Source organism: Myxocyprinus asiaticus, chromosome 3, assembly GCF_019703515.2.
Source record: "Myxocyprinus asiaticus isolate MX2 ecotype Aquarium Trade chromosome 3, UBuf_Myxa_2, whole genome shotgun sequence".
In the NCBI taxonomy this organism is placed as follows: domain Eukaryota; kingdom Metazoa; phylum Chordata; class Actinopteri; order Cypriniformes; family Catostomidae; genus Myxocyprinus; species Myxocyprinus asiaticus.
In genome coordinates this window covers 41,694,608-41,711,528 of record NC_059346.1, presented here as the reverse complement: position 1 = coordinate 41,711,528, position 16,921 = coordinate 41,694,608, and the positions used below count along the sequence as shown (strand labels likewise).

Below are 16,921 nucleotides of genomic sequence, written 5' to 3'. Positions count from 1 at the left end.
GGAGGGTAGAGTCACATGGGGTAACCTTCTCGTGGTCGCTATAATGTGGTTCGCTCTCGGTGGGCCGTGTGTTGAGTTTTACGTGGATGCCGTGGAGAATTGAGTGGGCCTCCACACGCACTATGTCTCCACGGTAACAAACTCAACAAGCCATGTGATAAGATGCGCGGGTTGACAGTCTCAGACGCGGAGGCAACTGAGATTCGTCCTCCGCCACCCGGATTGAGGCGAGTCACTATGCCAACACGAGGACTTAGAGCGCATTAGGAATTGGGCATTCCAAATTGGGGAGAGAAAGGGGAGAAAAATAAATAAATAACATAATAAAATACAAATAGCCCAAAAAACTCCTCAGCTTTACAATAGACCAAAACAAACAGTGTGTGCATGGCAGACTGGGATTGAGTTACATCAATCACAAGCAGGAACTACATGTTGAAAATGTTTGCACAGTTTCTATTTAATCCACTAGTGCGAGGTATACCACATTGCATGAAGCCATATCTTGCACTGACTGATGCAAGTTGTGTACTCCATGTAGAATGACATCGCAGGCCAAAAATGACATGATAAATAGCTCAACAATTATTTTCTTACCGTGATGTTGCCCGTGATGCCCTCTCTACGTGTGATAAGGACTGAGATGTTGAGCAGCCCGTCGCTGTCAGAAGGCTCAGTGTAAACGTGCTCTTTCAGGTCATGCTCTGTGAACTGTACTATGCCATTGGGGTCGCCAAACTTCTCAATCTAGAGAACACACATATACACACATAGTGCACCATTACTGAATTTATTAACTGAAAACTGAAATTTAGTTTATCCTCAAACTAACATTATATTTTTAAAAGGTTTTTCTTGTTTGTCATCAGGACCTACCGTGAGTGTGACAGATTCAGCTCTGGGGTCAACGTCCATCTCTCCAAAGAGGATACTGAGCACAACAATACATTTCTCAGTCACCTCCACCTCACCATGTGGCACAATATTTAGCTCTATGCTGCGCACACCCCTCTCTCCATCTCTGAAATTGAACAATCCATTCACTGGTTCATCAAAGTCTGTGTTTTCTGATGGTAAAACTTCATTTGAGTTTGGACCTAGAATCTTCCATGTTACCTGAGCGAGACAGCAGAAGAGAAAGTGACACATCTCAGAAAGACACTTCGGGAAGAAAGAAAATGCAAATCAAAAGCAATATTTGGGGAAAGGGGAAACATGGCAACAGAAAAAAAAAAAATTATTCTGTATTTATGAAATAAGATACATTAAAAGTGCTTTCACACTAGGTTCAGTTGCTTGGTCTGAACCTGGGTTTGTTTCCTCCCCCCTCCCCCTGCTGTTCTCTGTTCACATCATAATATTTGGTATGAACCGCGGTCCCACTGCAGATGGTCCAGAATCATCCAAAGAGGGCTCACGTCACCCCACTCTTGATTTCAATCCACTAGATCCCCACATCAAATTCAAGGCTTTGACTCTGGCCTTCAGGACAGCCTGTGGAACAGCACCCTCTAACTTCAATTCAATTCTACAGGCCTATGCTCCAACTCACTCTCTGTGGTCTATGAATGAGCGGTGCCTAGTGGTCCCATCACAAAAAGGCTCAAAGTCTATTTCACGATTGTTCATTTTCTCTGTTCCTCCATGGTGGAATAAGTTTCTAACCTCCACACGATCTGCTGAAACAATCTCAACATTCAAGAACCAACTGAAAACACATCTGTTCCAGGAGCACTTAACCAATACACACTAAATGCACTTAATATTTTACAATATTTATAAAAATAAAAATCTTGTCTGTCTTTGAGAACTTGGCAGTGCGATACTGAAGATATTGTTGACTTGCGTATAATAAATTGCTTGCTATGTTCCTCATTCACTCTGGATAAAAGTGTCTGCTACATGACTAAATGTAAATGTAACTGTTTACCACTGTAACTAGGTAACAACTTGAGAAGACGTCAGCTTCACTGTGTTAAGACATTACACAATAGACATTGGGGGGACATGTCATAATCAGATATGGCCATATTGTATAAAAAGTAACTGAAAAAAGAAACGTACCACAAAACATATTTTTAAGCTAACTCGGGTACAGATTGCTTGTGCGCACCAGAGTTCCGAAAACAGTATTCACATCATCCAAACAAACCGAACTTTGACGTCAAACAAACCCGGGTGCTCATCAAAAGTGCCTTAGTTATTATAAACTAAACAATCTTGAATTGTCATAGTCTCCTTAACCCTCATGCTCTGCTGAGATTTACTGTTTTTGTTTGAGGTCCCAGTGATATATTTATAAAAAAGAATATTAGTAATTTTTAAATGAACCCCTTAATTTCCCTTCAAATTCTTTTAATATGTTTCTCTGACCAATTCAAAACCCAGTTGGCCGATATTACTAAAGCTTTATCCCTCTTTTTTACCACAGAGTAGATAGCACTTTTCAGAAATGTGAATGGTATCCATTCTAGAAACATTTGACACCAACCAAAAAGAAAATACAATTAAATAAATGAAAATAAACAACTGGCAGGAGTATACTTCTTCATGTGTACACCAGTCAAAGAATCCTAACATATTACAATGAATTGCATTTATTCATGTTTTATAACTGGGGTCACTGAGACCACAATCATAAGTGATGTAACATTTTTCAAAGAGGCTGTTTCAAGTATGTTATCAAGATGACATTTTGATTATAATCAGTTCTCATAAGATTTAGAAATGTTATGAAGTATCAAACAAATGCTTTAATGTTATACATTAAGTATACAAGCTATTAAAATAGCCTTGGTGTCTCACAGACCCCATACAGAACATGATGGTTAAAAAAAGAGGCCTTTTTTAGAGTCTCAAAACTTTTATAGGAAACAACACATTTTGATATTCACTTCAGAGAACATGTTCTGAATTTTCATTCACTAAAACATTCCATGACCCTCATTAATCACATTATTAAACATACAAATCAATGGAAAAACCCAGTTGAGGGTCTGTCTCTCCAAGTGCTTCGCCACAATTATAACATGGATATTCTGGGCATATGGAACAGCAGAAGTGTGAGGTCATAGTCTAGACAGGGCTCACCGTAGCGTCTCCAAGCACTCCGCCTGCTCTCTCCACGAATAGGGTCAGTCTGAGGGTACTGATGGGGTTTGGGATGATAATGGCACTTTGGTTGACGAATCGTACAACACCATTTGGCGAGTCGCTCTTCGCAATTGTAATCCGTGCAATTAGGTGAGCTCCTAGTATGGCACCTCCTGTGGCAACGGTGAGTTGCATCTCAAATATCTCATTAAATTCACTGAAAAAAAAAAAAAAGAAATCATCAATGAAATATCCTAAAAGACGTAGTTTACTACACTGGAACACTCACTGACAATTATCAGCCAATCAAATTACACCATATGCAGTGGCTCCAAAAAGTCAAACAAAAATCATTGGAAAAGCATTGTCAATCACAAATGACATAACACATCCTCTTAATAATGAATTTCAGCTCCTTCCATCAGGATAGCATTATAGGACACTGAAGTCTACAAAGTTCATTTATAAAAAATCCTTTGTTCCAAGTGCAATTGGCCTCCTTAATAAAACAAAGAGTTTTCAAGAGCACACTATTGGCTGAATTTTTTATTTTATTTATTTATTTTATATTTTATTTTTTTTACTGCCAGTATTGCTTTTAGAAATGTGTTGTTTTGGTGCGTAGTAAATGTAACTGTTTGTGTTTTTTGTCAAGACCAAAGAACAATTTTCAGCCATGGCTGGACAATAAAGTGAACTAAACTAAACTAAAAGTCTTTGGACACTTAAGCCACACTTAAAAATATCTGACATTGCCTAAGATAACAAAATATCAAACCAAATGGAATTTTTACAAATACTTGCAAATACCAACTGGTTTTAAGATCATGTTTTGGTGACTGTATGAAGTTAGTTCCCCTCAAGTTCACACATGTGTCTTAGCAGAGTAATTACACATGTAGTTCATCACATTAACTATTGATATGTCCCACTAAGTTTTACCAGAAATTGTCCAAATATGTCTTAAGTTTGAACAGTATTGTTTTATAATGAAACAACAAACTTCTTTTTGTAAATTGTTTTGCTTGAAAAGTGTGTTTGTGCAATCTTTCTTTAAAATAAATGTCACTTTTGATATTATGTTATCTAATGCAATGACATTTACACACTTTTAAGTGTGGCTTAAGTGTCCAAATGCTTTTTGGGACCACTGAATATTAATATATAAACAAGCTGAATAATCTGCCATAGAAATGGAATTCTCCAGTGCAAAATGACTCAAGATTGGCCTTGCTCTGAATTGAGACGACCCCTTCCTTACCTCTCAATATCATCCACTATGGAAACATTGATGTATCGAAGTGTCTGGCCATACTGAAAGGTGATGGACCCATTGGACATCAGGATGTAATCCGAATAAGGTTGAGCAGTCAAATCTCTGGATATAAACTCTGCTGTGACCTGCCCATAGGGTCCAGTACGCCTCAATACAGGGATGGATACAATTCCTACATCCTCCTCAACTGTGAGGCAAAACAATCAGTTAGAGACTGACAACAAATATATTTTTTAATGCATTATGCACATTCACATACTGTAAGTACACATGCTACAGTACTGCGATGTACTGTCATAATTTACATTATTTAATGGTGAAGTGTGTAATTCTTTCAAAGGTAAAATAATTTATCCGATCCCAGATTAATATGCATGGACAAATATAAGTAAACCATTTTTAGGATGATTTTCCCTATCAGGTTGAGTCTCTGGGGCACTATCTCAACCAGCTTGACACAGCAACATTGGCTCAACCAATGGCATCAGTTTGTAGCAGAACAAACCGTTTGCCGACCAATGGAAGACAGGGAAGTTCACAAAACATTTTTGAAAACGTTAGTAATTATTATTGCACTTCCGTGACACTAGTGGATCCGAAATTACACAATTAACAATACTTATTACTGTACATACAGTAGCATTTTTTTTTTTTTTTTGTAAAAAGATCTTTCTCTTCTTTAAAAATATTACGGGAAAAAAATCACAAACGAGTTGAGGATAAAACAAAAGTGCGTAAGAGTACCAGTGATGTTGACATATTTCGGGTCAAACTCCAGGATCCCTTCAGCATTGTCATTTTTCTGGATAATCACCACGATGGAAGAAACATTGCCAATAACTGGAGGCTGGTCAATCTGAAGACCATACTCTCTCACTCTAAAATCCATTGAACTAAGCACACGAGAGAAAAAAATAATAATAATACATTAACAGCATGCACAGGAACCAATAATACTAACTAGCTTGGAATCTGTGATATAGATTTCAGAGTAAAGGCTGAACTCTACCTGCCATTCAGAAGCTCCACTAGGGTAATGTTGAGGAGGAAATCCTCTGGTCCTTCTGGAAGATCATCATCTAGTATAGTGAGTGTGCTGACCCTTGACGTCTCGCCAGGGTTGAATAGCACTCGACCAGAGGACTGTCCAAAATCCTGTCCACTGATTGCAGTTCTGCCTTCTGTGTGGTAACTGACCCACACACTGCCAAACAGACCCATGGAGCGAACAATGGTCACATTTACCTGGTAAGAGATTAGACACTGTTTAACATACTGTACTTGAACCACAAGTCTTACCCTATAATTAGTATGAATGTAACTGTCCTGACCACCATTCTGTGGATTTGTCAAAAAGAGAGGGATTGAAAATGAGGGATGAAAATAAGTATATCTTCATCCCCATCTACCATTTCCAAGAATCTTGATTCTAAGAAAATGCCAACATGTTAAACTGACCTTGCAAATAAGCTAGAAATTACATTGAAATGACCATGTTGAAATGGCCCATAATTTCATTCAATATATCCCACTTCCTCTAAATTGCTCCATTATAATATTCACACTTAAAAACACATTGGTAAATCTTGGGTTCACCAATCTTGACACAAATCTTGACACAGAGTCTGTTTCTCCTCCTCCTAAAGAAAACTTTCCATGAATCAAGGGAATAATGGCTGCTAGGCTATTGCATTATTAAAAACATCTTTAATGACTTTCCCAGTCAATGGGGAAAGGCAATAACACATAGCCTGTTGGTAGTGGTTAGTATCTCATTAGTGGTAATGTAATGGGCCTCACAGCTTTGTCTTCTTCAGTGGCACATAGAGAGAGTTGAGAGAAAGAGAAAAGACCATAGGGAAGGTCACTAGGGGCCATTGTGATGATGGCGTGTTGTCTGTCAGGGTTGATTGCTGATCCAGGTGTTAAAGAGCTCAGTCTGAGCTGATATACACATCTTTCTTCAGGGATCTCATCATCAAGCACCTGCAGCAACAAAAAGGGAATTGATTTTACATCAGAGTGTCAGCTCTAAGGTTTCATTTTTACAGTTTACAGCATTAAAAGGGGGGAAATAGTTGTTAAAGTAAGAAAAAGTTATGCTGATTAAAGACAGGGATCCAGGGGACAGGTTTGATTATTAGGAATTTGCCATACCATACATAAAGTATGAGTTACGGTATTCCCAAAGGTTTTTTAGAATGTATGCAGGTTCCATGTGTATGGATGTTATTAAAATACGGATGTTGAAAGATGCTAAATGGATAATTTGTTAAAAAGGCTCAAAAGGATTACCTTTAGCTGAATCGTAGCAGCAGATTGATGGTCTTTCATGACAACTTTGCCCGAAGTCTCCTCAAACTGTGTTTCCGCAGCTGGGGTAATGTTCCAGTAGATCTCAATCTCACCAAAGATGCCGGGACCTCTTACAAGACTGCAATTGATAGGACACAAAATTGAATTTTTTTACGAGCAATTTAATATTTTTAATTCAAATTTAGTCAGTTTCATTCAGCCAACATAATTTAGTTGGATTAGGTCAAATCAATGTACTATAGTAGTTTTAACTCAACTTTATTATGTTAGTCAAACTATTGTTGCTAATGTTTATTATAATAAATGTTCTTATGTTGGTCCAACTTAATTTATTTTATTAGTCATTAGCATATGCAAGGTGAGCAAGTGTTAGGACAGTGAAACTCTTGCACTATCAATTTGATAGCAACTGCTTATAAAGCTAAACAGCAGTCAATCAAACATCACTTGAAAGTGAAAGTTCATCCTCAAGCTAAGCACAAGCGCCAATCTTCACCACAATGGTAACCCCCAAAACTCCAGCCTAACAGACACTCTTTTTAAATATCAATATAACAGAACATTAAACATGTTTTATTAAGGAGGCTTATTGCACATGGAACAAAGGATTTTTTATAAATTAACTTTGTAGACTTCGGTGTCCTATAACGCCATCCTGATGGAAGGAGCTGAAATTCATTATTAAGAGGATTTGTTATGTCATTTGTGATTGAAAATGCTTTTCTGTGTACCATCATATTGTATAGGTCATCCAATGATTTACGTTTGACTTTTTGGAGCCACTGCATATGCTGTAATTGGATTGGTTGATAATTGTCAATGAGAGTTCCAGTGTTGTAAATCTCCTATTCAAATCTTGCTCAAAAATACATAACATTTCAACATTTAATTTCATCATTTGTTCACCCTATCAAGTCTCATGCAAAGCATGCTAGGAAATGGAAATCCCCTGCCCAATTTCATCAATGCTACAAAAAGTATTTGTGTAGTCCAAACTCAAATAAATTAAGTAAACTTCAATTTTACAAATTTAATTGGATACCGAACATAATGAAATCAAGTTGTGACAAAATGTTCTAGAAGTTTGTTGCTTTAGTTCATTTTAATTAAGTAAACTGAACAACATGCACAATTGTTTTTTTTTTTTTTTTTTATCGATCTTCAGACTCTTTAAATGAAGACTTCATCATGAATTAATGATACAGCAAATGTTGTTTGGGGGAGGTGAGATGTTTACCTGACCAGAGCTGTGCCATTGTAATTGCCCCTTGGCTCTCCAATCAGAACATTCCTGCTGGAATCAGATATACCTACGGTTCCCAGGGCACCCATGTCAGCTTGAATAACAACAGTAGCAACACCTGATGGAAAGAAATTAACAGCAAATAAATTATGTAAAAAGAAGAACTAACATCCTACAGTATGAGACATAATTAAAGCTTACAAAAGAGCTTTTTAAATAAGCCTCATGACAATCCAATTACTGATATTTTTGATGACATGAAACATTAATTGATTTCCAGAAGTTATCAGTGGAGAAAATGTGATGGCTAACCTCTAACTGGATCAATGACTGGCTCATTTTTTGGAGACAGAAGCTGGATGGTGAATCTCTCCTCTCCCTCCAGGACAGCATCAGTGAAAGCCTGGATCACCAGGGTCTTCTTTGACTCAGTCTACAAAGCAATAAAGCAGTTTAAAGAGTGACATGGTAAAATGTTGTTCAATTATTCAATTAAAACAGTTAATCCCAAACCTACCCCATTAAATATGAGAGTTCCATTATGAGGACTTAGGTCATCTCTACCCTCTTCCTGCAGAAGTCAGATCAAATGGACCACTCCTTCACCTCCTGAGCTACGCGCTACAGTCAGTGTAGCTATAGAAGCAGGGTCATTCACAAACCGAGGCTCAGAGACGGAGACCTGGAATGAAAGCCCAATAGTTGGTAATGTAAAAAAGAAAACTTTACTTATTAAGGCTAAGGCTAAATAACTAAGGCTAATCTTCCCAATACACACAAGCTGAACACACTTAGTTAACATGGATTTATCATAGTTGTAGGGTTATAGGAAATTACCACACAAGGTATCACAGCACTAATGCAGAATTCCTATGCTGTAAATTAAACCTAAAGCACCACAAAGCATGTCTGCTTAACTTATGGAAAAAATTATCGATGACAACTGAGACGAATGAGACATTTAAGCATGCTGCAGAAAGATGATATAAAAGTCATATTCATAGTAATTATTAGTAAATGTACAATTAGCTGCTCAAACCCAAACCGACCCAGAGGAGAATCATTGGCCGGAATGCTGATTACTACAGACGTCTCATCCCCCAACCTGGCACCTCCTACGACTCGCACCAGTTTCACAATAAAAGTCTCTGTAGACTCCACAATTATATCATCAATGATGGTGATCTCAACACTGGCCACTGCCTGCAAAATCAATATCAAACTCAATATCAATATTTTGTGAATAATAAAAAAAAAATCAAGAATAGTTTAAATTTAATTAAAATTCATATACAGTATGTCACCAATCTTCACAAAGACTTTTCAAATAAATTTACAGTTATTTTCACATTTTAAGCAAAATCTGGTACCATGTTCCACATAATCGGCTGAAAAAAACTCAAAACATCTATTTAAAATGATACAAATAAATAAATAATTAAAAAGAGAGATTTATAATGTTGATCTTGACCTGTCCCTCTTGAAATGTGAGGTTTCCTGAGGAAGGACTAAAATCATCAGTGCTGGCCGTGACTGCTTGAGCTTCCCAGTAAAGCACCACCCTACCAGCCATTGGAGAATTGTACCAGCCATTCTCATGACTGCCAGACGAAGGGTGTTTTCAGGTGGGGGTACCTCATAGGCCAGCAATGCCCCAGAAACATCCTACAGAAAAAGATATTTTAGAAATTAGCTTGTTCTTCTTTATCAATACTGACACAATGATAAATGTGAATGACAAATTCATCTTAGAATGCTAAATCAATGATAAATCATAAACATTTGGCATAAAAAAGTAACTAGATGTTTACATTTTCCGAAGAAAATGTGAGAGTTGCTTGCCTATGCAAAACTTGGCACCACATTTAGGATGTTGTGGGTGTTTTGAGTGGTTTTTAATGCTTTGCTATGTGGTTGCTAGGACTTTCTGGGTGGTTGCTTACTGGCCCAGATCAAATAACTCACCCCAAAATTTCTCTATATTCTGGTCCCAAGATATGGCTTGGGATTCCTTACTATGTTATAGTCTGTCAGAGAAAAATCATAAGTCTAATTGTTGAGAAAATTAGTAGCACACCTCTACTCAACAAGCTACAGGATCTGAGGTGTCTTTCATGTCCGTATTTCAAACGTGTTGAAGTTGAGTTACGTGCTGAAAATTGTTTATCTCTAACTTTAAATGTGAGTAATAGTAAGTGATGCTTGCATTATAACAGGATACTAACTATTAAACAGGATAGGTAAGAGTGTTAACTTGAAAACCAACCTTTGAGACATTGAAGCAGAGGACTCCTCTTAGATCATCGTTCTCTTGGATAGTGACCTCTGCTACCTCTAGACCAGGTCTCCTCACGCTTGGCTGATCTACTCCTGTGTCTCTACCCAACAGTTCAACTTTTGTGATATACACAAGGAATGTCTCAGCCAGTTCAGGAATATCATCCTACAGACACATGCATATAAATACACTCAGAAATGTAACATACTCCATTCGTTAAAAACTCTAAGACACCCATGTGGCTCAACAGGAGGTACAATTTTAACCAGCAGTGATTCTAAATAACATCCAAACAGCTTCTATACAATATGTTTCTTAGATCATGCTGATTTATGTCAGTAGTCTGTGTCATAACAAACATTCAGCCCAAACAAATTCAATGTGGTTTTTGAGGCTGTAAAATATGCAAAAATATCCAACGACCACTGCAATTTGCTGGGCATGAGCTATTTCAGAAGGAATTTGAAATAAATCTAGGGTTTCTGTGATGGTGATATTAAGTAGTTTCTGGCTTAAAATCAGAAAGGAGGCCAATCCTTTCTGATATTAGGCAGCAGGAGGCCAATCTGTCTCCTCAATAACTCCAGCACAGTGCTTACTGTAGGTTCATTTATATTCAGTCTCATTGCCCTGAGATAAACTGTGAGTAAAGTGTGCTTATAAGGAAGTGAGTATGGTCAAGCCTTAGATATGTGTCCTTACACTTAACAATTGGACGAATGCTTTAATATAGTACAAATGGTAACACATTACAATAAGGTTATACTTATTAAAATTAGTTACCCACATTAGTTAACATGAACTAACAATTAACATGGTTTTTAACTGCATACATTAATATTGGTTAATGTTAATTACAACATATCCTAATACATTTTAAAAATTATAAGTTATGTTTACATTTTAATGCATTATGAACTAACATGAACTTAAAATTTGAATTAACAGTATCCCATATGTGTGTACACCTACATATTATATATGCTATTTGTTACTCAAGGTGGTGCTGTTGTCTCAGTGACTGACTTAATTTACATTTGACATTGCTATTTGATGAAGAAACAACATGGAAGTAAACTATAGCAAGTACAATAATTTGGGTGTACTACTGAAATAATGTAAGTTGTGCATCTATTTAGACACAATGGGCCTGATTCACAAAACTTTCGTAAATGTGTGAGTAAATTGAGAGTAATTTACGCGTGAAATGGAGCTTCATGAAAACTTTCCTCTGGATTAACGAATGCTGCGTACTACACCCCAGATTTGTAAGTAAAACATGTGTATGTTAGTGAATTCCAAACATTCGTAAACAGAGTGTGCGTGAAGATTAATGCACAATTATCATACTCCACGACCAAGAAAAAGCCATATAAGGAAGGCACCAGACTCGCTAGAAATGAGAATAAGAAGCTTTTAACACCTATGCAAAAAAATAATAAAAACCTTTTTTTAATTGACTGCATTCACATTGTAATATATCAACTGAATGCAATATATCGATGCCTATACAGTAGTGCCCGACCAATATATAGGTATTAGCCTTTCACCGATATATCGGTATCGGCGTATATTTTACCGATATGCGCAGATATGAAAACTTTGTTTCAGAACATATAATGCAGAAAACAATGCTTTAGAATTGGTGTCATAGCGTAGTTTGTCCAGCAGAGCGTGCTCCAACTCCATTGTTTACAGAGCTGAACTGAAGGTGGCTCTGCAGACAGTGCAGAGTTCAGCTGTGTCATCACGGTAAGTTGTTAACTAGTCTGTTAAATACATACTGGAAACTTCAACAATGACCCCATTATTTTCCCTTTTCAATATAACTAATATAACGTTAACCTTGTCCCTGACAAACATGTCACTCATGTCTGTTTGCTGTTAGCCAGCTATAGTTTGTCAGTGCACTCAGTAATGTAGCAGATTGAAAGGTAAATATCAGAGCATCATTTTGCAGCTCAGCAGACAATGGTGCAGTGGTGGATTTTGTCTGTTGAGTGTTGATTTCACACTACGTTTTTACCTAGTTGGTGAGACACAATGCTGGAAAGTAAAATAAACAACGTCCGTCTTTTACTCTCCGTGAAAACGAGTGTATAGCTAACTAGCTAATCACGGAGCTACTTTCATTGTTGTCAGCTGAGTGGAAGCTAATGAGTAAACATGTATTCACCAAACTGTTTTGTTTAGGATTCACAGTTTGGTACCCCCTTCAACTGAACAATTCCAGTCATGTAATTTATAAAATGTAATATTTAAAAGTCTGGTTTTCCACTGTTGAAAGTTTCCCCTGAACATGTATAGCAGAATACGGTGTAACACGCCTGCCGCTGTTTATCTTGACTCGGCAGTATTAATATAGTCAGCATTTGACTGATACTAAACAGTACTGATGTTTATTAAGCTATTTATTTTATTTTTATTTATTCTTTATTTTAATAGTCAGCATTTGACTGATACTAAACATACAGTACTGATGTTTATTAAGCTATTTATTGTATTTTTATTTATTCTTTATTTTCTCAGTGTTCATTTCTAGAATTTGTTGACAATGTATAATAATAATGTCAAATATTCTTTGATACAAATATTTGTTTAAGAAAGCAGCCTTCTGAGTACCTTTGCATAGTCATACCGGTGCAAAATCAGTGCACAATCCACACAGAAAAGGTCTGTTTTCATTCCAGCTCAAAAATTAAATATATCGGCCACCATATCGGTAATCTGTGAATTTTCCCTCTCTAAAATCGGTATCGGTCTCAAAAATCCCCTATCGGTCGGGCTCTACTATACAGTACAAATTGATTGAAACCTATATTATAGAGTTCATCTCAAATGAAGAAACTCTCCAACCAGTCATGTTAGGAGCACACATTTTTTTGAGAAAATCAAACTGTGCTTCATAAAGCACTTCTGCTGGCAAAACAATATAAATGTATGAAGCAGAGTTGGGAATAAACTATATTTTGAAGAAATAAATGCAAGCACCAAATAAACAATTTAAATTAAGTATATGGTTTAAAACATGTTTTTTTTTTTTTTTTTTTTTTTACTTCTATCAAAATGTAGTCATGGCAGTTTGTCTAAAATAACACAAAACATTCAGATGTCTTACGCACGATTTACATGTGGTCGGGAGCAGGTGTAAATTTTGTTCGTACCAACTAACGTTATAAACATAGGAAAAAGAAATCCGAGAATTTACGTCAGAACAGTTTTATGAATGATTTACACAACAACAAAAAAAATCATTCTCCTCATGTTTCATGAATGAGGCACAAAAAGTGCCTGAGAAAATACTTATGTGTAGCTTACATGTTATGTGTAGCTCAATGTGTGTTGACAGCCAGTTGCGTCTCAACCTGTTCTAGATTTGTCTTGATTTGTTGCATTTTCTCTTTGAAATATGAAAAATAAAACATCAAAATATATTCTATTATTTTCTAATTGTCTTGAAAATATTTTGAATATTTTGTAGATCCATTTGTGATAGACATACGTGCAGAATGAATTCCCCATGCATTTAAGGGTTAACCAAGATTAATAAATGCAGGTAAAAAATCAACAATGTTCATTGTTAGTTCATGATGCATTTACGAATGTTTCCGTACAAAATCGCTTAATATTACTGACTTTATTACTTGTGTATTACTAAGAATAGCTAATACAAGTCAAACAATTTATTTTATGCACAAATGTGGAATATTTTCATCATACTTGCATATTGAACAATGTCAGTTCCTTATTTGGTTTTCAGGTGTGGTTTCTAAAAGCATGATTTATATCATATAAATATTTAGCTAAGAATGTATGTAGTCAGTAAACTAACTAACATTTTATCAGCGACTCACCGAACACTTATTATTACAGGGACAGTCTCCTGGGGCTAAATGCCTTGCTCAAGCAAATACAGAAATGCTGCTATATTGTCACACTACTTTCTATTTTACTGGTTTATTTATCGCCGCTCTACAACTAAACAGCACATGTCACTTTGTTGCACTGTCACTGTCTGCTATAGAATTCACTCACTATATATTGCAATGCAACGCCTTCTATCTCAGTTCACCAAGTTCCTCAGTGCTTCTGTCCTATTACATCCATCGTTTTACATATAGAAGATTTGTTTTTACTTTAAAACTTTTCCTTTCTTTTTACTTATAGAAGATTTTTCTATATTTAACTTATAGCTTTATATTGTTACATAGTACTGTCTGGATTGCACAATTGGCTGTATTGTCAATGTCCTGCTTTCTGACCCTCATCTAAGCATATCTTTCCCAATAAACCCAATGCAAGCTGTGAAAAGGGCAAATAAAAAACAATTTGAACTTGATGTCTCAGCAGAGTACTCACTGGAAGGATGGAAAGGGTCACCAAAACAACAGTAGCATTCTCCATCATGATGACTGTGGCCTCTTTGGCCACATAGTCCACCTCTTCAGTAGTCTGATTGACAGGTTGCAGGTGGAGGGCCACTTTGGTTGTGTAGTGAACTAATACATCCCTTGATGCTCCTTGATCTCTAACAATACTTAGTGTAATATTGCTTGGACTCTCTGGAGTAAAATGGATAAAAACATCAAATACATCATTGTCTTTCCAGGGTAACTATTTTCAAAATCTAATGAATAAGGCTATTATGCACAAAAACATAATAAATGTGATCTCCTCTGCTGGTTTTCCAACTATTCTAAGACTAAGTATATGACTACAAGATATCTGCAGCACATACTCAGTAATCAATTTATTTGGATTACAGGAAATGTTGACTTAGAATTTTAGTGGTACACCACAGCAATATTTATTGGCTATCTCAGTCATTCATACTCATTTAATGATATTGCTGTTCTAAAGTTCAAATGAGACAAAGTTAAACAAAGTTCAGAGGATGGATTACTTTGAGGTTCTGGCGTGATGAAGTACTGTGAGTCAAGGTGCCAACCAATTACTCCGTAAGGAGAGTCATTGGCTCTAATGGTGACATTTGCTTGGCCATGTTGAGGGTCAATCACAGCTCCTTTGGATGGATCTATTATTCCAATCGTTGAGACCTTGGTCAGGATAATGGTGACTTTTTCTGCTTGCTCTGGAAAATCATCTGCTAATATATTCAGAGTGATGGTAGCAACAGCCTGACTATCAGAAAACGTCACCTACAAGGGAAGAGATGAAGAGGGTGTAAAGAGGACTGTTATTGTAATATAAAAAGTGTTTTGTGGTAATGTGTTGACATATCTCTGTTGTTGCACCAACTGGGTGGTTTATATAATCATATGTTTAAATAGGATATATAATCTTCAAATAGAGCATTATTTTACATTGTGCTGCTTGTTGCAGTTGCGACTTCTGGTTATAATAAAAGCATGAAGTTCACAATATACTACTTCAAATATACAGTTCAGGTAAATATTATAAAAAAAAAAAAAAGAAAAAAAAAAAATGATGTAAAAAAAAGAGAACCCTTCAAGCAGCTTTCACCACTCCAGAAGTGGGGAAAATGTCATCCAGACTTCCATAGGCACTCCAGTGTAATGTCAGTCTACCAAACCTGCCTCTTCTCCTCTCAATACTCAGACACACAGGGTTATCATTCTCTAGCTCATCTACCTCATGCACTAAAGAGATCTGTACAGAAACAACAATAAATAAATAAAAATACACAGCATAAGGTTATTGAACTTTTGTAATTCACAAATGTGTTAGCTTCAATAAGGCTATTAGGCATTACCATTTACAATTTACCATTAAAAGCAATGATATGTACAATGAACTAATTTAATCTCCTGAGACCCGAGCGTGACTGCTGTGTGCATTTTCCATTACCATTTTTTTATTTGTAACTAGTTGCCCTAAGACATTTTTTTTTTTTTTTTTTTTTTAAACCAAATAGTTATCCTAAAAAATTATGTCTTGACAGGACATGGGGAGTAAGATGCGAAATTAAAAAAATTAAGCTATAGAAAGTCAGTTTTATTTCTATTTATTTATTTATTTCAAATTGTTTATTATGTTTCCAGGAGTGTTGGATATTCTTTTGAGGCATTACAGACATTACATCAGAAATAAGCATAATTAATTCTGATTCAAATTAATGGCCAGCATCATCCAATCACTGCCAACCATGTTAAAATAAAATTGTGCATGAAAATTCTGAATCTAAGTACTGATTACCATTGTCCCATATCTGCCAAACATGTTGAGTGGTCCAAACATCATCTGACCGGATGTTAGGAGTGAATGCATTAGACTGCACAGGAAAGCTATAGGATACTCCCTTGCTCCCTAATTAGGGAATGACTTAACCTCCAGTGTGGTGTCTGTCTGCACTGGTCTCAGAACAGTTCGAAATGCACTTATTTTCATCCTAACTCCATATAAAGCCTCTGAAAGCAACATTTTCCAGCATTTGAATGCATTCATTGATTCTCAATGAAAGGAAAATGAGCCTATAGTCCAAGTCCATGGTCATTCTTTTTAACAGCATGCCATTTCGTGATAAATCGATTAAATTTTAAAAATAGCATATCAGATGAAACTAGAGACTATTCTTTTGACTCAAACAGGTTTCAATGTAAAAACTTAATGAAGTTTCTTACCAGATGTAGTTTTGTTGCTGTTTCTCCCAAAGACAAACTCTGCTGAGATCAGCACCATGTTGTTTTGTCATTTGACTCGGCACGTCGAAAGTTTCACCCTTTAATGACAGCCT

At 36.3% G+C, this 16,921-nt stretch overlaps 1 protein-coding gene across 1 annotated transcript in view; it reads right to left on the bottom strand.

The window, feature by feature from the left end:
• Positions 1-16,921, bottom strand: part of LOC127420663 (adhesion G-protein coupled receptor V1-like) — a 213,783-nt gene that overhangs the window by 106,267 nt on the left and 90,595 nt on the right. The window contains 18 exon segments of the mRNA XM_051663101.1: positions 598-747; positions 877-1,116; positions 3,091-3,310; positions 4,355-4,556; positions 5,114-5,262; positions 5,379-5,614; positions 6,170-6,355; positions 6,665-6,803; positions 7,923-8,046; positions 8,241-8,361; positions 8,446-8,610; positions 8,952-9,131; positions 9,400-9,510; positions 9,513-9,593; positions 10,195-10,371; positions 14,566-14,768; positions 15,110-15,365; positions 15,691-15,837. Of these exon segments, the coding sequence (XP_051519061.1) occupies positions 598-747; positions 877-1,116; positions 3,091-3,310; positions 4,355-4,556; positions 5,114-5,262; positions 5,379-5,614; positions 6,170-6,355; positions 6,665-6,803; positions 7,923-8,046; positions 8,241-8,361; positions 8,446-8,610; positions 8,952-9,131; positions 9,400-9,510; positions 9,513-9,593; positions 10,195-10,371; positions 14,566-14,768; positions 15,110-15,365; positions 15,691-15,837 (3,087 nt within the window).